The sequence below is a fragment of the Anastrepha ludens genome, chromosome 4 (genome assembly GCF_028408465.1).
Source record: "Anastrepha ludens isolate Willacy chromosome 4, idAnaLude1.1, whole genome shotgun sequence".
Taxonomy (NCBI): domain Eukaryota; kingdom Metazoa; phylum Arthropoda; class Insecta; order Diptera; family Tephritidae; genus Anastrepha; species Anastrepha ludens.
Window position 1 is genome coordinate 82,435,657 of NC_071500.1, and position 24,671 is coordinate 82,460,327.

The 24,671-nt window shown below is 35.9% G+C and overlaps 1 protein-coding gene across 1 annotated transcript in view; it reads right to left on the reverse strand.

Moving 5' to 3' along the window:
* Window positions 1-22,008, reverse strand: part of LOC128860004 (neural/ectodermal development factor IMP-L2) — a 59,467-nt gene extending 37,459 nt beyond the window's left edge. Inside the window, exon 1 of the mRNA XM_054097207.1 lies at window positions 21,637-22,008. Within this exon, the coding sequence (XP_053953182.1) occupies window positions 21,637-21,642 (6 nt within the window). The 5' untranslated portion in view covers window positions 21,643-22,008. The remainder of the gene's footprint in view (window positions 1-21,636) is intronic.
* Between the last annotated feature and the right edge of the window lie 2,663 nt (window positions 22,009-24,671).

Consider the following 24,671-nt stretch of genomic DNA (forward strand, 5'->3'; position numbering starts at 1 on the left):
GCCGTCCCGTTTTGGGGTTATGTAAAGTCATTGGTCTACAGTAACAAGCCGGCGACGATTTGTGAGCTCAGAGCCAATATTGAACACGAAATTGCTGGAATTTCGGCCGATTTATGCAAAAGAGTGGTCGAAAATTGGGTTCAACGATAGGACTTCGTAAAACGTGCACGCGGTGGTCATGCAAAAGAAATCGAATTTCATACTTAAATGTAAATGTTCAAACTCGATAATAAAAAAAAAATAGTTAAAAAAGTCAAACCGTTTGTGTTTTATTCAAAAAAGTTCAAAAGTTGAAGCGCTCTTACTGAAAAACCCTATATCTGTGTACTTTTGTTAAAAGAAACACTTTCGACTCAAGTCACTTTTTCCTGTTAGGCACGGAATTGTTTATTTTTCTCGAAATATTTAATCAATTAATTATTTATAGCAATCAGTTATATTTTTTTTAATTATAAGGAACCATCAATAAAATATAAAATTTCTCTCCCACATGGTATTTTAAAATTTGTATCTCATTTGTCACCCTAATTTTTATTATATGGTTAACATAGTATCCCCATCAGTATTTTGATTATGAAAATTATGTTATTTTATGAACGAAATCGCACGCTGGGTTTTGTATGCTGGTATGACTAATCGAACCTCACAGAACTAAAACGCAAAGCTGTCGTGAATTTTAAAAGTGTTTAAGCACATTAAAATGCTAATATATGTATATACAATGTTTATATGTATGCATAATATGTAAAAGTTTCCGTGAAGACTTAACATTTCTCAGAAACAATAAACTTAATAACTTAGCCTTTCAAGAGTCATTGGCTAGCCTGCAATCGATACATATGAACATCATTACTTGTATGCATACATATGTACTATATGTGTCTTATACTAATTAGATGACTAGCGTGAAAATACCAAATTCTTCGTAATTTTAAATAGTATTCCCATTAAGGGGGTAGTATGGTATTTTTTTTTTTTTTCATTTTTTTTTTTTTTTTTTTTAAATTATTCTATAACATCTTAAGATTATTGTGTGAAAGTTTGAAGTGCATTAGAGTAAAATTGACAAAGACACAAAGGATTAAGTATCTACCTCTCCAACCGGATTTCACGCTGCCGAAAATCTTTAAACGCGTTTTTCTCACACTTGCCTTTTTTACGGTCGGTGTCCACTGTAGATTCATATCTACTGCACCGATTCTTTTCAAATTTGGTTTTTTTGTTTCTTTACTTTATTCACGAGGTAATGACGTCGAGTTTTTTTTTTTTTTAATTTTGTCATATTTTAAAACAACAAAGTTTTCAAGTTTTTTTTATGAAAAATCGGTGTTTTGACTTCAAAGCGCTTTAAAAAATTAAAAAAAAAAAAAAAAAAAAAAATTCGACGTTGTTACCTGCGAAACTTTATTAGCTGATGAAATCAATTTGGTTTTTTGATTTTAGTTGATCCAGTAATGAGTTCTGAGGGACCACCGCAATAAAACTTTTTTATGAGACGTCCGCGAAGATTCGCTGCCACCAACTCATTTCTTCATAAAAATCAATGAAAATTTCACACAATATTCTTTAAATATGACTTTATAATGAAGTAATTTTAAAATTTTGAATAAATCAACTGTGTCGACAAAAAAAATTTCGAAAAATATGCTTGTTTTACACCGAATTAACCATACTACCCCCTTAACTTATTAAATGTAAATCAATATGTCGTGATAAATAAAATATAAAATAATGATTGGCCAGCGCTGATATCGGTATCCGTATACATACAGTTTACGACAAAAACGTAACATTCAAGTTAAAACAGATAATATTTAATACATATGTATGTACATACATGGTGTCCTATCCATCTTCTACACGAATATCATTAATTCTTTTGAGAATGCAGCCTCACACGTTCCCTGATAGTTTTCCAAATTTTACTGTTGGTATAAAATTCCGCTGTAGTCGATTTGGTTGGTGCGTGACTACAATTCGCAGCCTTTTTAATAACAGTTGCTCCTCAATAGTCAGCCTGACCCGCGCGTATTTCTTCCATGAAAGAGCTGCTAATTAGAAACCATCTCCTGTTCGAAGGCGGCATAAAACTATAGGTCTCTCCATTGCTCAATACACACGCCACATATATAACATTCCTTTTTTCTAGAGTTGGGAGAGGTTTTCGACAAACCTCAAGCCTCATACGAGTACAATTGCTAAGATTTGCCAAGTTTGCCCCTCATTAAGCTAAAAGTGTGTGTACATACTGTTATATATATATACTGTCATATGCGTGCATAATGTCATATACATTCAAACATATTGTAAGAATCCCACTAAATTTTTTTTAATTTTGAAGGAATTTTATCGACTTCACGTAAACTTTTTAAAAAGGCTGTGTATTCATCGAATGGCGACGCAGTTGTATGGTGTAAATGTGGTTCCTCCACGGTCGCTCCCATGATATTTTTATGGAAAGCAGAAAACGTCAGTGTCTTGTTGATATCATATTTATTTGTATTTAGATATATATTGATCACAAGAATGATAGAAAGAAGATTGCGCCCATCAGAGCGTACGTGACGTCACGTTTGCTGAGTTGTGCAGTATTGCCAACCATTTGCTCTTCGCAATAAATTTAGTGCTTTTTTATACCCAAAATGCAAAAAATTTTAAGTTTCGTGTTTTTTTCTTTTTTTTAATTTAAAGCTACCGAAACTTTAAGTTAAAAAACAAACTATATTATTAAACAAAAAAAGGTTAAAAAAGGTCACTCTGAGAAGATTTTAGTGCTAATGAAAATTTTTTTACTCTTATAAAATTTGATAATTTGAAAGTGCAAATTAAATTTTTGGCTCCATTTAAGGTTATGCAAAAATATTAAATGCCCCTCTCTTAACTCTTCTTAAGATTGAAAACCTTTTTACACATTTTAAAAAGCCTTTGAATTTATTGAATGCGAATTAAAACCATAGAGGTGTAATCGTTTCTTCCGGTCATCAATCCTTAGTGAGACATAGGACATTAAGAGTTATATTCATTGTAAAAATAAACAAGAAAATACTAAAGAAACCATACTGACATTTTTACAAAAAGAGTACTTTATCTAGTTACATAACTTCAAATATAGCAAAAAAGTCGTTCCCTTAACAAAAGAGTCTCGCTTAACAAAAAAACCTTAAAAATTAAATTGTACATAAGCATAACACATTTATTTAAAAAAAACGCACATTTTAAAGACAATTTGTCACGCATACAAAGTTCTTTAAGTGATACAAAGTTCTTCAAGTGGGTTATTTTCTTTGAATGGGCATTTTATTGCGTTTTTATATCCAAAGATGGGCAACACTGCAGTAGCGAGAGAGAGATTTGTCTGCCGAAAGCAGAAGAACACCAACAACACCTGGCCATACTGGAGCTAAAATCACGTAACTAGTTGTCAAATTCGCTGAGCGCAAAGTAACGGGACCACGATAGGCGCCTTCTCATTATTCTTTCCATCATGTATTGATCATATATAAGGCGTTTTTCAATAGGTGCGCTTCAACTTTTTCCCGATAGGGAGGGCGAACGACGCAATATTTTTTATTTTTCGCTTGTCATTTGTAAACTTCATTAGTATACATTTCATTATGGAACGCTACACACTTGAGCAACGATTGCAAATCATGCAAATTTTTTATGAAAATTATCGTTCTGATGTTTTTATGAAAATATCGTTCTGTTCCAAAAAATCATCTTCAGTGATGAAGCTCACTTTTGGCTCAATGGCTTTGTCAACAAGCAAAATATGCGTTACTGGGCAGAAAGCAAACCACACGTGATTCATGAGGCACCGTTGCATCCCGAAAAAATCACTGTTTGGTGCGGTTTACATGCCGGCGGCGTAATTGGCCCATATTTTTTCGTTGACGAGAACGATCGCCACGTTACTGTGAATGGAAATCGATACCGCGGCATGATAAACGATTATTTTTGACCGCAATTGAATGGTATGGACTTAGACGACATGTGGTTTCAACAGGACGAGGCCACAAGCCACACAGCACACGCTACAATTGATTTGTTGAAAAGTAAGTTCGATGAGCGCATTATTTCCAGAAATGGACCGGTCGAATGACCGCCGCGCTCGTGTGATTTGACGCCTCTAGACTATTTTTTTGGGGTTATGTGAAGTCATTGGTCTACAGTAACAAGCCGGCGACGATTTGTAAGCTCAGAGCCAATATTGAATGCGAAATTGCTGGAATTTCGGCCGATTTATGCAAAAGAGTGGTCGAAAATTGGGTTCAAGGATTGGACTTCGTAAAACGTGCACGCGGTGGTCATGCAAAAGAAATCGAATTTCATACTTAAATGTATATGTTCAAACTCGATAATAAAAAAAAAAATTAGTTAAAAAAGTCAAACCGTTGTGTTTTATTAAAAAAAAAAGTTGAAGCGCTCTTACTGAAAAATGCTTTACAAAAATACCCTGAATTTATATTAGTCTGGCTGGCTGACTCCTCCTGATCCTCTCGTCTTCTATTTTGGAAGTGAAGTTAAATTTAAATGTTAAAACGAAAGTAACCTCGCCGAACAGCGTTTAACACAGTAAACGTTTTAACTGTTCGGCGGGGAAATGTTGAGGTTAACGGCCTTAACGTTGCAGCGACTGGAACCGGTGGTTGGCAACAGTCGGAACGGTAGGCGCAATTAACATTAGGGTGGCTAAAAATTTATAAGAATTTAGGGTGTGGCCTAAATAGTCTCGGACTATGACGATACACACAGTAAAAAAATTTCTTAAATGTCACTTAAAACACTTAATGTAGCTCACATATAATATGTATGTATAAGTATATTGGAATTATCATAGTATCATTTGCTGAAATTGGCTTGTACAAGTAAAATACAAATGAATATTACAAATTTACTCGCGCGCATCAAAAAAGTTCTTTTTCCATTCAAACAACCTTCAACCTTATTTCCCACTAGAAGAAATTACATCAGCCTTTTCTCACTGTTTTTATAAGTATAACAATGATTACCGGCAAGTAATTTTCCTATTAACTCATTGGCAGCACTTTAAATTGCTCACGTGACAGTGCTCTAATGGATAATCAAGTATTTGTGAGTAAACTATCAGCAGCAAAATCCCAAAGCGAATAATGACACCATGACTTTCAGTTTCAACCAATGCATGTACGTATTTCTGTTTGTATAATAATGCACCTCATGTAAAGAGCTAATTTTAAGCTGTGACGTACGCATGTACATACAGGGTTTGATTGAAAAGTAATGAGCCTTTTCTTTTTTAAGCAGTTTTATTAAACCTTTTGGCTTATACAACTAATATTCTTCAAAATAGGACCCTTGAGCGTCAATACACCGCTGGTAGCGGTCCTTCCACTCCAGGAAACATTTTTTAAACTCATCCGCCGGAATCGCGTTCAATTCGGCTATCACAGTTTTTTGGATCGCCTCGATGGAGTCGAAACGCCTCCCCTTCAGCTTTCTTTTCAGGCGCGGGCACAAGAAGAAGTCCGGAGGGGACAGGTCTGGGCTGTAGGGAGGGTGGTGAAGCACCGGGACCCCATCTTGGCCAATGCAGAGGTGCAGAGGAAGGCGGTGCGCGCCGGCGCATTGTCGTCATGAAGGGTCCAATTGTTGACGAGGTCGGGCCGAACCCGGGCCACGCGGTTTTTTAGCCGAAGAAGCATTTCTTTGTAAAATGCCGCGTTTACAGTGCTTCCTGGAGGTACAAACGGTTTAGCTTTACGCAAAATTTGATCGAGTAACGTTGCTCCAACGATCGCTGCATTTTCGCCACTGCAAAATCCTAACACACTTTTAAAACAGCTTTCCTGCGCAGAGCGATGTTGACTGCACCGCTATTGCCAGCGAACTGGGACCGGTTTCTAGTGGAAGGGGAAGGTCCAACGATCATTTTCCCCATCAGCCAATTCAGTTGATCGCTTGGCAGACGCTCCGCGCGGGAAGACTCATTACTTTTCAATCAAACCCTGTATGTGTATTTGCACATTCATATGTATTTCCGTATAATTCCCACAAATTCTATTGCTTGTTTTCACATACCGAATTGTTGTAGGTACTACATACATAAGTATGTTACTCATCCCCTGCTAAGACATTGTTTAAGACAGCCTGTAGCCATCTAAGCGAACTACATACGTAAATGCTTGTATGGCTCGTGGATTGACACTAGTGTTTAGAGGTCTGTGACATCTGCTATAATTCCGGTTTGGGATTACATCAGCCAATTCGGTAAAAGGAAAATATGTACAATTAAGCATGTATGTATGTACCAAAATACATATAAACCCGTACACGATCTTGAAATAAGCAGTGCATTTAACTAAAGCCCAATGTACGTACATTCTTATGTATAATGTTAATATATTTTTTTAGGTTTTATATTGTATGTCACAATGTATTCAAAATGTTGAAAATTAACCAGAAATAGAGAGCAAACAAAGCCGCCGACACTCTTGAAACCTGACCACCCGTAATGAGGGAGAAACACATACAAATAAAAACTACTTGTATAACAACTACAAATCATGTAGAGCAAACAATGAACGAACTAACTGAAGGTGACAACGCGAAAAATTCAAGGCATGGGTTGCAGTCGCAATGAAAGCCAAAAAATACATGCACAAAAATACCTACACACATACATAGGTATGTATGTTTCTACAATATCTGCATTGAGGAGAACATGAAGCAATGCTTGAGTCTCGGAGAAGTGTGTTGGAACTCATTTCGTATATATGTATGGATGTAGGTATGTATTTATTAATGTATGTATGTATGTGTATAGTGAGCACAGCTTTGGGAACCAAGGTGTGAAATTTTCAAAAGTCAACTTACTCCATTTATTTCGCTAAAAGAGTAATCGTTTACCTGGCTCAGAGTAGAAAACGACACACACATCCAAATATCCACTCATAGACGATCTTTCGGTTTGCCTCGACTAAGGTTTCAAATGGATCGGGGCGCATAAAAACCAGCGCATGGTTTGTGTACCGTAACTGTTTTAGCAACCGGTAGTAGATGACTAATCTTCAGTAAAAATTCATATGATCACATTCTCAAATGTGTGCATGTGAGTATTCATCGAGCATAAAGCGGTGGAATGTGCGCGAGAGATCGAGGTCAATGATAAAAGAAGGGTAAATAAAGTAGACGTCAGCGCACAGTGTTTAGTGGCAAAGAAATTAGTGATGAAAAATTAGTACATTGGTCTACCATTTACATACTTACATATACCATAAGTGCGTTCATATATGCATTAATTACCAATAAATCCTCAAAATTGATCTACCCGTTCAGATATTAATACTGCTGTGAAAGGTTTTTTTCATAGGAATTGGTTTGGTGGAATATTTCGGTGGTTTTGATTTGTTTAATTATTATGAACGATATGAAGAAAAGACAAGAAGAAGGAATAGTTAATTTAATTGCGCAATTGGCCGCTAATAATAAACAGTTGGAGGAAATCCGAAAACGACGTTTACTGGGGTTTTAAAAATTATGGCACCAATACGCATTCGAAATAAGATATTACATTTTATAATAAGTAATAAGAACACACACGTTTATGGACATACGGTTTTTTTCTGTTATATGAATGCATAGTTAATAATACCTAACAATAAATTATTAGAACTATGTCTACAAACCTGTTTTCTTTGCCAGCATCCAGTTTATTTAGTTTTTACTTTAATGCTTTTCTTTACACGCGTAAAAATAATGATCTATTACACAGAAAACACAGGGTTGTCTGCCAAAAAGTATTGTTATTATCTACGATTATTTTACAATCTCAAATTTTGAGAGAGAAATTTTGTATGGGAAATCTCGCTTTTTAATTACGGATTGGGAGTTAAGCACAAAAATGTAGATCTACTTATATGTATGTGAACGTATTATAAGTATGTAATGGGTATATCAACAAGACAGTGTAACATGTCGCTTGCGCAGTTGTAAGCATGGACATATACAGTAAGATCTTCTATAGGGGCCCGCCCATGTTTGCAGGGATTCGCTTCGGCTAAAGGATATGTCCACTTGTAACATAATCATTTGTGCCAAAACTACACCAAGAAATACCTTATTTGTTCGGTTGCAAGGGATACCCGTTTATGGAGTTTATACTGTATATTCATTGCATAGCTTCCACTGTGCAGTGCACATAACGATTGCGATGACGTTGTTATTATTGTACATTTGAAACACTACATAATCATAATTGGTCAAAAGGGGGCTTGTTGTTCATGTGTTCATGAACGTGGAACTCATACAACATGCATATGTATGTATGTACATACATACACACATAAATATATCAAAGTGAATCCAGTATGTATAAATTACTCAAATTGCACTGTCATGTTAATTGATCAACAGCAGCAGTTGAATGGCGTCATGAGCAGCAAAGCGAAATCGTCAAAGAAACAAGCTTTCGATAAAATATGCTATACTATCGTGAGCGTTGACGAAGCTGGAGTTGAGTCGCTGGAGAAGCACGACTATGTGGTGTACGATTGGGCTTGTGTATGCATGGGACAAATTTTTATATGACACATGCATGTGCAATGAGCATTCGAATTAGTAAAAAGAATGTTTTCACGATATACTCGTAAAGCTCCAAGTATGGACGTGCGTACTCACATACATATGTATACAGACGAAGCGTTGCTCTGCTCAATCAACGAACGAATTGATTTCGGGGGCTCGTCTCGCAGCATTTATACATGTGACCTCGTCAACCGTGCTGCTGCTACTGTCGATGTTATCGCCGCGCCTCCAATGCTGCGCTGCAGTAGCGCAATTGCTATACACATATTGTATTTTCATAAATATATTAACGATACCACGTGATTGTTTAATATGGCTTCTGTGATTTACAGTGGTCCACAAAATGTATGCTCTTTAACAAAGTATGATAATCAGTTACATTTTTTCTGTACTTATTTTTTTCTGTGCCTGTATATTCGAAGCTTTTTCATTTCGAATTGATAATTTCTGATAACATTTACTGTATATAGGTATATGTATATGTATATTTTTCAATGAAATGAATAAAAGGCATTAACTTAACAACAAACTTTCAAGACTCCATTTTCCATATAGCAAGAACCAAGAATTATCAGCAGTAGATGAAAACTCGGATATTTACATAAGAGCTTTTTGTATTTCTTATGTTATTATAATGAGTACTTGGTCGTTTGGAATAAAAGTAGTAAATGTTTTATATCATTTTTCTATTGTTTGATGGTTTTTTAATTTTTAGATTCAATCGTCCTATTTCCTGCTTCGGTAAATACATAAATATGGTAGATTTCAATAGGCGTGATCTAGTTCTGTTCTGTCATTGTGACTTTTATTATTCCGTTTTCCAGTGCTCGTTTCCACCAGTGTTCAGAAGCATTTGGCAAATGAGCGTGGATCGTTAAAAATCATTCAAATTACGCAATTCAAATACTTCTTCATACCTGTTGAACGTTTTAAGCTTTTTTATTGTGTTTAATATATACAATTTTCGACGTTTCAGCGAAAGAATAGAAAAATATTAAACTTATTTTAAACCGTATCTGTGATATGGTAGTTAGTTTTGTAGTGCATTGCAGAAGCCTTCGGTAACAAATTTATCTCCAAAGAAGGATCGGTACCCTAGAGATATGGCGCACCTGAACTTGTTATAGAGCACTATTCCACGCGAGTAAGCCAACGTTTAATGAATCCTTGGAAACCAACTTTTAATGCACTAATGAAATAATTTTTTTTTTTTTTGTTCAATTTGTGGTAATAAAAGCGTATTTTACCAACATAAAAAGTCAATACATATGAAATCATATGGAATAAGGCCGAAAGCTTCGTAGCTAGTATCGCTTTTTAATTAATTTATGCTGTCATTACTTGCGGTATAAATTGTTAAAATTAATTTATAAAATATGGAAAATTATTATCGTAGCTACAATATTGTGAATTACTGTTGGCTTAAATCTACATCTGTATGCGGGTGTGTGTGAAAACTTGCGTAACTTCGAATGTTTACATACCCGCGTATGTATGTGTGTATGTATGTAAATACGTATATATGCCTACATACAGGGTGCGCCATCTTTTATATCGGTATGAAAACATTGAATAACTTTGAAGAAAAAAATGAATTTGTATAAGTGCGGTATTATTTTTATTTGGTTTAGTTATTTGCAATTCATAAAACTATTTTTTTAATACAATATCAATCAAGTGGCCACCTTTATTAACTATCACAAACTGCTATTTTTTTTCTGCGTGCGTCATCACTTTGTCCAGCATTTCGGGTGTTATGGCGTCGATTTCGCGTTGTTTCCGTGTAAAGTGATGCATGGTTGAAACTGTACTGAATTGACATATCGAAAACATGTCTGCTGAAGTCGATCGGTTGGTAAATGACAAAGTTATTCAGCGTCTACCGACATAAAAGATGGCGCACCCTGTATATTCTCTTTGGTTATGTATAGTAGGCATTCCACCGAATTTCACATATTTTGTTAATTGAAGTATTTTGCTGGAAATAAACTACAGAATCGTTTTTGCTACAGAAACGAGTTGACTTACATTTGTCATTTGGCCGCGTTGACGACATTTGCGTGTATCCGTATACAAGCTTGTGTGTGTGTATTTTGGCGTGCGTGCGTTTTTGCACTGCTTGCACTGCAATTTGTCAATGGCAGCAAATTTAATATTAATATGCAGTAAATGCAAATTTGTGTAAAACTAAAAACACATACATAGATGAACATATGCATATATGAATATATGGACATAAATGTACTTAAATGTATGGGTTTGTCTAGATGGGTTGCAGCCACCCAGCACGTCCGTACATTCTATAAGTACGAGGTGTGTTCAAAAAGTATCGCGAGTTTTGAATTTTCGCAGGTTACGTATTATCAAATTTCTCTCGCTCATGCCGACGAGTTCGGCCATTTTGAATGTTCAGTTAATTGTTGACAGCTGCTTTGCTTGCACGTGTTTCGGCTCTTCTTTGATTTTTACCTATTCAAAAAAATGGGTCAAAGAACCTTTATCAAATTTTGTCTGAAAAACGAAATTAAGTACGCGGATGCATTCCGAATGTTGACTGTGTCATACGGTGAAGCTTCTTTGGATCAAAGCAACGTTTATCGGTGGTACAAAATGTTCCCGAAGACCGAGAAGATGCGAACGACGAAAATCGTGCCGGACGCCCGAGCACTTCAACAACAGACGAAAAAATTGATGAAGTGAAGAAAATGGTATTGGCCAATCGTCGAATCACCGTTAGAGAAGTTGCTGAGGACCTAGACATATCGATTGGCTCGTACCATTAGATTTTTTCAATGATTTGGGCATGAGACGGGTCGCCGCAAAACTGCTCAATTTCGACCAAAAGCAGCATCGGATGAACATTGCTAATGAGATGTTGGACTCTGTCCTCGACGGCCCAAATTTGCTCCAGAGGGTCATAACTGGTGACGAATCGTGGGTTTATGGTTATGACGTGGGAACCAAAGCTCAATCATCTCAATGGAAGCTGGCGCACGAACCAAGACCGAAAAAAGCGCGCCAAGTTCGGTCGAATGTAAAAGTTTTGCTTACCGTTTTCTTCGATTGCAGGGGCGTTGTGCATCATGAGTTCTTGCCACAGGGTAGAACGGTCAATAAGGAATATTACCTGCAAATTGGCTCTTGCATCACGATAACGCCCCTGCTCACACATCGTTGCTTGTGCGCGACTTTTTGGCCAAAAACAACACACTAATGATGCCACAGCCACCGCAGGCCCCAGATCTCGCCCCCTGTGACTTTTTCTTGTTCCCCAAACTGAAGAGACCCATGAAAGGACGGCGCTACGTAACGATTGACGAGATAAAGACGGCATCGAAGGAGGAGCTGAAAAAAATTATTTTGAAGTGCTTCGAAGATTGGAAAAAATGTTGGCACAAGTGCATAATATCTCATCGGGATTACTTTGAAGGGGACAAAATAGATATTAATGAATAAATAAATAATTTTTGAAAAAACACAAAATTCGAGATACTTTTTGAACACACCTCGTATACGCAATTATCTATTGATTGTTTGTACCGCCCCCAATCTAACTAGAAACATGTTTTAGTTGTACTAAATACTTGCATGTTGACTTTCATATGTAGACATCATATACATGGACATATATATGTGCTATGTAATTACAGTAACTCAAAGCTAGACTCGAACGGCAAGAAACTTAAATGTTCTTTTCTTGTAAATTTCAACAAAATACGGTCTTATAATAATAACAGTAACAGTAACCTGGAATCGGTATACTTTTCATCTCTGAAGGATATTGCTGACAGAAGTTTGAACTGTTCATTTAAACTCGCCAAGACATGTATCACGAACTATGTTTAACGCCAATAACACTGGTAACACGCGTGCCCAGATCAGCCGGATACACCTAACCTAACCTACTAAAAAGTCGAAAGGGGAATACAAAGACAAGAGAACAATATGGAGCTACGAAATTTTTTCGTTTTTAAAATGGATATAGTTTCAAAATGCTAAAATAGTAGAACTAAATGTAAATAATTTTTTTTCACAACAGGGGAATAATCAATCGTTAAAAGGAGTTTAGTGAAAAAGTGCATTCCCAAACAAGCAGAACTACTTACTCTCCTTAAAAATAATTTAAACTGCAGAAAAATTAGTAAATATGCTCTCATTAACAAACACAAGCAAGTAACAAAGCTGCATTTTTCAAAGAGGGTACGAAGGTTTTTCGTATTCATTTCATTTATTTCTATCGCCAAAAATCTTACAGACACTATTTATAAATAGTAAGTTACAAAAATTAAGTTAAGAGTACAATGATTTTTAGGATTTAACGATTTTAAATAACGAGAACTCAATATTAGAGGTGTTTTTTTATTTTTATACTTTATTAAATTCACGAAGAGTTTTAAGGACCTGGGCTCGAGCAAAATCGTTTGACTCCGTTGGATGCAATGAAACGTATAAAAATAAATAAATATTTAGCACACCTGTTTTTTGCCGAGCCCTCATTCTGTTTGTGGTGTGTAATACTTGATGTCGTTCCACAATTGGAGGGACCTAAATTTTTCTGCTGCTGCTTTTTATGGCAGAATACAATCAACGGTTTACCATTGCCTGCCAATAGACGACCGCTATTAGAAAAAACGTTTGCTATCAATTGGAATAGCGCGCTCGGGATTTCGAACCTGCGCACTTCTGAATGGTAGTCATACACCAACCCATTCGGCTAGGGTGGCAAGTTAATGTGACTAGCAAGGGTAAATCTCGAGTCAAACGGCACTTCAAGACCCACAAATTCATGAACAGTAAATTGTAAATCAAAGTTTAAGTATTTAGAAAAAGTGATGTGATATTATTTTTTGATACTAAGAACTAATTTAATTCTTCTACACCAATTAGCCAAGTCATTGAGATCAGCTTATACCTAAATACCAAATATCTGACATGCAAGAAATGTTTGAAACATTTTTTAAGTTGTCCGCAAATCAGTTAGTAACAAAATAAAAGTATTTATGTAGTGTTTCGCAAAGAAAATTGAACACTTTGGGTTTCGGTAGAATATCGTTAGGATAGATTATAGGATAGGATAGGATTATTTTTTACAACTTTCGACGTGGATTAACTCAGCAACATTGCATGGATGAACTTAATTCATTTTTTGGCGATGAAGCTCCATCAAGGACAAGTGTTTATCGATGGTATGTTGAATTCAATCGTGGTCGTAGTTCACTCCAAGACGAATTTCGTGAAGGTCGTCCAAAATCAGTTGTTGTTCCGAAAACAATTGATGCTGTGCGCGAACTGATATTGCAAGATCGTCATGTGACCTATCGTGAGATTGAGACAATCTTAGGCATTAGTGGGACCAGCATACATTCAATATTGTATAAACATTTGACTGTCAAAAAAATTTGTTCGCGTTGGCTCCCACACAATTTGTCAGTCGCTCAAAAAAAAGCTCGTGTCGATTGGTCGAAGGAAATGCTCAAAAAATACGATCGCGAGGCTTCGAAACACGTCTATGACATCGTGACAGGTGATGAATCATGGATTTACGCGTATGAGCCCGAAAGTAAACAGCAGTCGTCTGTATGGGTGCTTCAAGATGAGCCAAATCCAACAAAAGTTGTTCGCGCCCGAAGCACTTCCAAGCAAATGGTCGCCTGTTTTTTCGGAAAAACTGGACATGTCGCAACCGTACCACTAGAACAACGCAGAACAGTAAATTCGGAGTGGTACACAACCACTCAACCATTTGTTTGCCAGTTGTCTTCCAAGAAATCAGGAAAACCAATCGCCAAAGACGGATCACTCTTCACCAGGACAATGCGAGCTCTCACACATCGGCTCAAACAACTGCATTTTTGAGCACCCAAAACATCGAATTAATAGGTCATCCGCCGTATAGTCCTGACTTGGCACCGAATGACTTCTTTCTATTCCCGTACGTAAAAAACAAACTGTGAGGTCAACGTTTTTCGACACCTGAGGAAGCGGTTGCGGCATTCAGAATGCATGTTTTGGAGGTACCTCATTCAGAGTGGCAAAAGTGCTTCGACAATTGGTTCAAACGCATGCAAAAGTGTATAGATCTTCATGGAGAATATTTTGAAAAACAATAATCATTTCGAAGATTAAAATTTGTTTTTGTTCTCTAATCCCGACATATAAAAGGCACCCCTCGTATTGGTGTTTATTTTCAGCGGCTGGAGTGGGATAACTGCATTTTGCTGATAAAATATTAACCAAATAATATACCTTTTTAGTTTTATTCGTATTTGCATATCGTTCTCATATTAAAATGAAAATTATAAGTTTTTGTTTTATGTACGAATTCCGCTTTGCGCTACTGTAGCTAATACATATGTAGGCCTGCGTGCGCCGTGGCGCATTTGTTGATGCAATACCGACGCATTTGCTGTTAATATTGGTCACCTCTGAACCGGCAGCGTGACGATGGAAAACTCACGTAGTCACATAATCAATGTTACTCACAACCAGTAGAATTTTTCCTTCAAATAAGATAGATCATAGATGCTTAAATACAAATGTATGTATGTACTTATGCATGTATTTGTACTGATGTCAGTATAGAACATTGGCTGCTGGTTGGCATTGTCTCGTTTTTTATAACAAATTCCATTAAATGAGTATTTTAATTAATTGGCTGTCCGAATTGATTGGTTATTAAATGCCTTTGTTGGTATGTATTATTATCTTTGTTATTATCATAGATACTCAACTCAATCAAATCCAAATCGCATAATTAGACATGACATTTCAAAATAATAAATTTTGATTGTGCACACGCAGCTTATTGTTATAGTTAATATTTCTCTCAAGCTTAAACAGCATCGATAAAAGCGAAATTTTATATTCAGTTCGAGAACTAAAGCTATCATGTTGTCCTCCGCTGTGCGTGGAGGCACACTTTTGCCAGCTGGTTCATTATGCTTTACCTTCGCAAAAGGTAAGCCACCGAAAGGGCTAACACTAACGACTTATTATAGCCAGAATCTCGTGATATATCAGAACAGAGGTTTTTGTATCACCCTGTGCAACCAAAAATTCGTCACAAATTGTGCCAATGTACAATTCTAGTAGAGGGATGGGAGTAGATATTGAAAATAGGTAAAAAGGGGCCAAACGCTTACATGCAATATAACGGTAATTTTCAAAAATACGAAATATGTATTGTAGAATGTTGCAGTAGCCACCAAAGAAAATTTGGTAAAGTTTTTATGAGAAAACTTATTCTATCTTTAAAATCACTTTAACATTGTGTAAACTCTATTTGTGAATAGTAATCGCCTCTTGACAGGCAAAAACTAACTTTCGCGCGCATTTTGCCCTCTTGTATGTAGAGAACAAAAGAAGGAAAATCACAACTCCCAATATGTATTATAGTATAATCGGTTGAGATTAGAATTAGGAATTGATTTTAATTTTTCCTTTAATTTTCTTAAGGGGTTACATTGGTTTAGTCGGGTAAAAAAAGGCCTATTTTTAATATTTTTTTTTTATGTAAAAAAATATTATTTAACTCAAACTATTTTCTGTCTTATAGATACATATTTAAAGAATAATTTCTGAAATTTTCAAAAAAAAAAAAAATTAAAACTCCTCCATTGTGACGTCATTTTCGGGGACCCCTCGAAAAAAAGGTGCGTCCGCGTGTCAGCATAACTCCTGACAGGCTCATCAAAAATGAAAAAACAAAAATAATTAGTTAAGACCACAAACTCGTGCTTGAACGAAGGAAAGAAAAAAAAGTAAAAATTGGAATTTTGGCAGACATTTTTGCAAAAAAATTTAAATTTCGGTCAAATTTGCTTGACATTTTGTTTTTTTTAAATAGTTGTAATTCAAAACAAAAAAAAACAAAATCCTTTGTTCGAACACCTGTGTAAAATTTCATCAAAATCGGTTGAGTAGTTTTCGAGAAAATTTGACAACCGACTTTGAAAACACGGTTCCGAGAAAAACGCGTTTAAAGTTTTGAGTAACAATAAAATTGGCTTGGAGCGCACACATTCCAAAGGCTGTATCTCCGAATTTATTATTCGGATCGACTTGAAAATTTTGGATAATATTCCTGAGAAGTTGTAGAAATTAATAAAAAAAAAAAAAAATAAATCGATTTTTTGAACCAACGAAACCCATGTAACCCCTTAAACAAAAGATTTTTTAATATATCGCTTTGCTAGCCTTAAGTACTTAGAGCCACTTCGTGTACCTGAGTTTTCCTAATTCTTTTCAATTTTGTTAAAAATTCTATTTTTGCGCTAACTAAAGGCTGCGAAGCTTCTATTTGCGTTTCCAATTTTTTTTAATTTCTTTTAACGTTCAGCTTAAAAAAATTGAACTAATTGCCTTCTTCTCTTCTTAATTGGCGAAATAACCACTTACGAGATTTTGGCCGAGTTTAACAAAGCGCGATAGTCGTCTCTCTCGTGCTAACCGGGGCCAGTTGGACACACCAAGTGAATCCAAGTCCTTCTCCACTTGCTCTTTATAACGCAGTGGAGGTCTTCCTCTTCCTCTGCTACCAACAGCTGGTACCGCATCGAATACTTTCAGAGCCGGAGCGTTTTTATCCATTCGGACGACATGACCCAGCCAACGTAGCCGCTGCGTTATGTCTATGATGTCGTACAGCTCATACAGTTCATTGTTCCATCGCCTGCTATATTTGCAGTCGTCAACATGTAAAGGTCCAAAAGTCATCTGCAGAATCTCAGGTAATTAAATTTAAATTTAAATCCTTAGGTAAATAAATTTCGGCCTCCGTAGCCGAATGAGTTGGTGCGAATCTTCGTACATGAAACAAGGAGTGAGAGAAAAAGTTGTTTCTAATAGTGGTCTCCCCTTGGCAGGCAATGGCAAACCTCCAAGTGTAGTTCTGCCACGAAAAAGCTCTGCCGTTCAAAGTCGGCTTAAAACTGTAGATCGGTCCATTTGTGGAACAACATCAAACTGCACACCATAACTAGGAGGAGAAGCTCTGCGAAACACCCAAGCATGGTGTAAGCGCCAATTATATGTATGCATATACAGTAGTTTCTGTTTTTATGCGGTACATACGTTCCGCAAGAAACAGCATAAATAAAAGTGTGTTAAAAAAAAGATTCAAAGATTCAAATTCACCTTACTTTTTGCCCACAGGTAAAAACAGAAAATATTAATCCTGGCAATCCCAATAAGGATAATGGAAAACTTGTATCAAATTATTGCATTGTCATCGGTCCTTGATAGGTGTGCAAAATTTCAAGTCGATCAGATGTTTAGAAGCCAGTGAAAATTAAGCTCAAAGATTCCGTTACATACATACATACATACATACATACATACATACATACATACATACATACATACAACCCGACCTAATAAAAGTGTGTTAAAAAAGCTACCAGTTCTATAGTAAAACTATAGATAGGTTTCAAAAGTGCTAAAAACCCCATAAATCTGAAATAATGTAATAAAATCGCATAAAAAAGGGTACTAGTCCCATATTATAACTATAGATACGTTCCATAGACCGCATAAATCTGAAATAATTAAATAAAATCGCATAAACAAAAAATTGTATTTTTGAAAATTATATCTTTATTTAAGAAACGTCAGAATCGAAAAATAAATTTACATGGTCAGAAATAGAATCAGACAATATCCGCATGTTGCGCATTCGTTTAGGATTTGGCGTAAAATAACTTCCGTCACTTAACGAAATGTACACGTCTGATCTGGATGGTGATGCAGGCTGTTCCATACTTGTAGGGTTATATTACGTTTCCACCGCAGCCGGAGTTTGGGTTCTCTGCCGCTATCGTGTTTTTAGCGCAAACACTAAACAAAACACCTGTCAAATCCCATACAAAATTAAAACACAACTCCATACCTAAACCCATTTTTCAAAGTGTGTTTTGTTGGGTTTGCATCTAATTTAATTATTAAGTGGTGGCAATGTTGTTCATTTTCCTCATTTATTATTGCATTCTTATCGAAACATGGCAACAATGATTGCAATTTGTCAATATGACATTTGATTGACGTTTAATATTTTTCGTGTGGTAAGCGTTTGTGCGCGCAAAAAATAAAATTAAAGTTATTGATTTTAATGGAAAACCATTAAAATCAAAAACTATTTGGCTTCCTTCTGCGGACGAAGCATTTCTGGATATATGGGGTGAGAATGCAGCTGAATTGCGAGGCCCACGAAAGAACTCACATATATATGCGGAGCTGGCTCAGTCGCTGGGAGTTCTTGGACATAAGGTCCGTCCAATTGACATAAAATACAAAATACACAATTTCAAAATGAAATATAGGTAAGGCATATAATATATTATTTCATTAAAGTAAGTATTTCACAATGTCAACAAAAGACAGTTCAAACACAATTTCTCCCAAACTTCCGGTGGACACAGTTGACAGTTCTCCCAAACACAACTCCTGCAAACACGGTGTTCGCTTTTGGTGGAAACGTAATATTAGCATTTCTGATGTAATCTGTGATGAGTTTTTGCTTAGCTGGTTTAGAATCTTGTTTATACAATTCCCGATAGGTCGACATGAATTTTTTAAATTTTTTAAAAACCGCCCTATTTCTAAACCGCATAAAAACAGAATCTACTGTATAACTAAATTTTCCAGTTCCACCTTTTTTGTTGTTTTTTTTTCTTTTTTTTTTTGACTAACAGCTACATCACTAACAAAAATTTACAGCAGAAATAATAAATGTAAATCGGTAAATTAAAGCATACTTTTAGGGCTTCAAAACTGACAGATGACTACCAAGCGTTGGGAAACCAGACAATAAGAAGCCAAGTAGCAGTTTTGATGAAATAGTATTCAAAATTTATTTATAACAGCGATTTATGGCTAGATTTTCTTATAAAAATATTTTTAACACATTTTTGTGTTATCAGAAATTGTTAAAATTATTAGAAATTAATAATTCTTTAAGAAATTTTAATAGCAAGTGAAATTTGGAGACTTAATCAATTTTATTGATACTTGTTGGTAACAAAATATTAAAAATGTTAAAATTTAAAAAATATTGGAAATGCATTAAACGACTCATGTATGTATGTTCATAAGTACACGATTAATCACCCTATCGAAAGATTAATAGTTTTTACAGATGGCGTCGTACGTCAGTCATATTCGACACATGTAAATTGGACAACTGCTGTATGCAACCAGACAAGCAATGGAGCACATAAAGATCAATAAGATTTCAGAGATTTTCATCATTCAAAATCATTTTTTGTGTTTTTGAGTTTGGTAAAAAAGTTCTTCAAAAAAACCTAATTTCGCGCCACATTGTGTTTTACCGACGGTAACCATTGTGAACGAAAATCAAATAAAATTAGACTTTACTGCATAGACATACGAGTACAAATGATGAATAGAATACAAAAATTAATGTATGTGAATTAATTTTTCCAAAAAAATGTCACTGAATATAACTGCAGCGACTATTCGACTAATTCGCCCTCCAAGATGTGCATAAATTCGAAATATCAGGATGTGTAGGTCAGTTGAGTTCAATTCGAGACAAAGGAGAGACTTCCCTTATTTCATAATAATGATTCTGCTCCTCCAATTGAATAATGGCTATTTCAACACAACAGGCATTTTTCTCCCTCAGAAGCGCTGAGTTTATTTGAAAACGGCAAATCTCAATTTTTAGTTTAATAGAAAATATATAAAATTTCCAATTTCATTTTTTTGCATTACTTAGAGTTGCACAATAATTAATTAAATTCATTTGATAAATTTACATTTGGTTTTCTTGGTGAAGGATGGTCTTTAGATATCATCTAAGAATACTAAATTTCTCAAAGGTAGCTCTTCTTTGCATATCCAACTAATTCATTTACTTTCTGGAAGATCGTATTTTGAAAAACTTTCTTTATAAAACTAAGTACAAATTCCAATACCAAGCTATCTTGCTTTCTCGTTTCGGCATTTCATATTTTTTGGTGCTATAAATACTATAAAGGGTATTTCAAAAGAAGCGCTTAGACATGGGAAAACTTAGACTCATTGGCATTTTTATTCAAAATACGGCTCCTAATATTTATTATGTGTGAAAAATGATATTTTTTTTAATGTCTACCATGAGCACGTCAACAGGTAAAATCTGCCAAACAGGCGATTCATGAATGTCTACTTGTTGAAAACGTCGAGATATCGATGTGGAACATTGTTGAGCAATGCTTTACGCTACAGCAGTAATATTCTCAACGAACATCCAGTCTTTGACCTACCAGTTCTTTTTCTATCCTCTATAGAATCACTTGCGTCAAATTTTTTCACAAACCTTTGAGTTGCCGACTCATTCGGACCAAAAAAAAATAATTTTTTTTAAATTATAATAAAAAAAATCCATAAAAAATATTTAAGTACAAAGCATGAACGAAACCGAACTTGATTTACGCGGCGAATGCTCAAACTTCATCTAAGCCATATTTCTTCATTTAGTTGGTTAATTTTTCAAATAAGTTTTAGCATCGTTTTACCGCCCATTTTTCTCATTATATTACAGAAATATCTAATTTTTTAGTAAATTTGATAATCATCGCTATATGGAACGTGCAACTCACTTCATGCCAAGATCGTCAAGCATCTAACACACTTTCATTAAGATATCTCAAATTTTATTCATTGTAAGGCAGGAGAGGAAATCCAACTTTTTCCAAACCCAAAAATATATACATATTTGAAAATTTTTTAGTTCAGAGTGGCTTAGAAATTAAAACGAGAAATAACTTGACGAATATTGGCAAACATAAAAATCATAAGTCTCTTCGTGAGAAGAAAAATAGTAATATTCAAGAAAAATCAGCCTCCGAACACAAAAAAATAGTAAAAAAAACTCATAATATTGATTGCAGTTTTGTGGCAATGCGCGATTTTTAATACAAAATTTCACAGAATAATTATTTCTTCTGGCTCTTTTCGAAGCCTAAGGAATGAGCAAACGAGTAAACAACTGAAATACTTATGCCCCAACTGAGTATAAGAAAGAAAGACTTTTGAAAAAAAAAATAAGACAATACAACTTCATAAACATACCTGCATGCTGTCGGTTTTGTTGTTGTTTTTTCTTTTGGATAAATTTGTGATTTCAAGGTGTCAATCGAATCCTTAACGAGCTGTTCTAGTGGTGCGATATGAGGTTGATGTTTACTTTTCAGACGACACTCGATTGTCTGATTTTTGCGATTTGTTTATCGTTCGCTATTATTTTGTATAAACACTTGATAATATTTATCTGTATATTTTGGAGCGTAATAACAATCGTACGTTCCCAGAAAATTGTCACTTCACACTTTGCGCCTTCCTAAGCTCAACTGTTTTTTATAGTAAAGTTTTTTTTTGAACTTTTTTAGTAAACGATTTTTGCTAGCGCACTGTAGACCTCACATAGCACATCCTTTGCCGCGAAATTCTTAAAACGAATTGTGAATTGTGCTCCGGTGTTCCAGACTTTTATATCAGAATCAACAAGTATCCCCCCATACACAGCTACCGTTTGTCGGCGTAGGCAGCAGCGCAGCCTCCGTTGCTGCTGCCAGCTTTACCACCAAAATCAGCAGAGCCACGCAACACGTTCGTCCTCCTATTCGAGGCAGCGCAGCGTTGTCTGTTGCATGTATATGCACACATATCCGAGTTTTGAGGATGTGTATGTTTGTTTTATTGGAGTTCAATTATGGCCGCCTCATTTACTGTTGCGGCGACAATGGCGGCGACTCCGATGGCCGCGAAGCTGTTGTCAATGACGATGATGTCAGTGATTTCTCACCGTTTCTAACCCTCAACGCAATCTTCGTTGCTATCGGGGACGCTGTTTACAATTGGACTTCGTTGACGTAGTGGTGTTTGTATTGGTGTTGATGCTAACTCTACTGCTGGTGGTCTGACAGTCTGTCAGTAGGCGAATTACATGCGTGAGTATGTGAATATGTTACAATAGTTCGTAGGTATAGTTGGCTTTTCCGTTCCCTTTTTGGCGGTTAACATGCGCGATTTTGAGGAGCCTACTTCGACTTTTGCATACATATAAATTTTCTTACACATACATTCAGATGTATACATTTATTTATTTTTATTCATACATATGTGAAAGTGCGAAGCGATCGGAGCTGTTGCGAGTTTCGAACATACGCTCGAATTATATATGTATACATATGAACACGCTCAGTTTTAATTTAGTCGCTTCAGCTTTAAATTTTCTTTACAAACAACATTCTCTCGTTGTCCAGAATACCAGTAATGTTCGGTACTAATCACTAAGAAAATAAATTGGAAATTCGGAAATTAATAGTCGAGACATTATTTTTCAACTTAAGTATAATTTTAAATGAAATGTTTAACATACATTCTGTCAAAAAGGTACCGGTAATTAGTCAATAGAGTACAATATGTTTCTTGTCCTTTGAAACATTTTATTTCAAGCATGAAAACAATTTTCAATCGCTTTTTCTGGTATAGACTTCGGTACTCTCTACGAATTCTCTTTTTTTCTCTTCTATGGAAAATTGGTGTCTCAAAATATTAATTTTAGTTCTGGAAAGAAAACAGAAGTAGAAATTATATCAACTGAATAAAATGGTATATAGACCAAGTTTTTGGCCAATTGATTGTGAATAAAGTATAAATATTAAAATGGCGCAGAACGTAGTGCAAAAACCAATTATGAACAATAACTACTCGGTCCCCCTGACACAACTGTTCCGAGGAGACTTGGTCCTAAAACAGAAAGCATATAGCGGTTGGAAACTTTCAAAGAGAAAAAAACGTGGAAATACAATATATACAATGTATATATACATACATAATAGGACTATGAATAAGTTCGTGCGGTTTTACAACAGATGGCGTAACTTGATTATTATTCCATCGATCCACATTTCCAAACATTCATTGGAGAGCTACTGTCGTAAGGCACAAACGTCAGTATAAGTTTTTTATTTGAAGCGTAAACAACAATATTTTTACCACACTTGAAAATGTCGAATTTCGTGCCAAATAATGTGTTTTTGCGGGGAATTCTTCTTCATTATTTTAATATGAAGAAAAAAGCAGCCGAAAGTCATCGTATCTTGGTGGAAGTTTATGGTGAGCATGCTCTATCTGAGCGAACGTGCCAGAAGTGGTTTGCACGCTTTAAAAGTGGTGATTTTGGCTTGGAAGACGAAGAACGCGAGGGTGCGCCGCCAAAGTTCATGGATACCGAATTGGAGGAATTGCTCGATCAAGATCCGGCTCAAACGCAAGAAGAGGTTGCAAAAACTTTGGGAGTTGATCAATCAACCATTTCCAAACGTTTAAAAGCCATGGGAATGATCCGAAAGGTAGGCCATTGGGTGCCGTATGAATTTAAGCCAAGAGACGTTGAACGCCGTTTTATGGCATGCGAACAACTGCTTCAACGGCACAAAAGAAAGGGTTTTTTGCATCGAATTGTGACTGGCGATGAAAAGTGGGTCCATTACGACAATCCAAAACGTCGGGCAACGTATGGATACCCTGACCATGCTTCAACATCGACGTCGGCGCAGAATATTCATGGCCTGAAGGTTATGCTGTGTATCTGGTGGGACCAGCTGGGTGTTGTGTATTATGAGCTACTGAAACCGAATGAAACGATTACGGGGGATGTCTACCGACGACAATTGATGCGTTTGAGCCGAGCACTGCGAGAAAAACGGCCGCAATACGCCGATAGACACGACAAAGTTATTTTGCAACATGACAATGCTCGGCCACATGTTGCACAAGTGGTCAAAACATACTTAGAAACGCTCAAATGGGATGTCCTACCCCACCCGCCGTATAGTCCAGACCTTGCGCCATCCGATTACTATCTCTTCCGATCGATGCAACATGGCCTGGTTGACCAGCACTTCCGTAATTACGATGAAGTCAAAAAATGGATCGATTCGTGGATTGCGGCAAAACCGACCGAATTTTTCACAAAGGGAATCCGTGAATTGCCAGAAAGATGGGAAAAAGTAGTAGTAAGCGATGGACAATATTTTGAATATTAAATTTGTAACCATTTTACGTCAATAAAGTTTCAAATTTCGAAAAAAAACCGCACG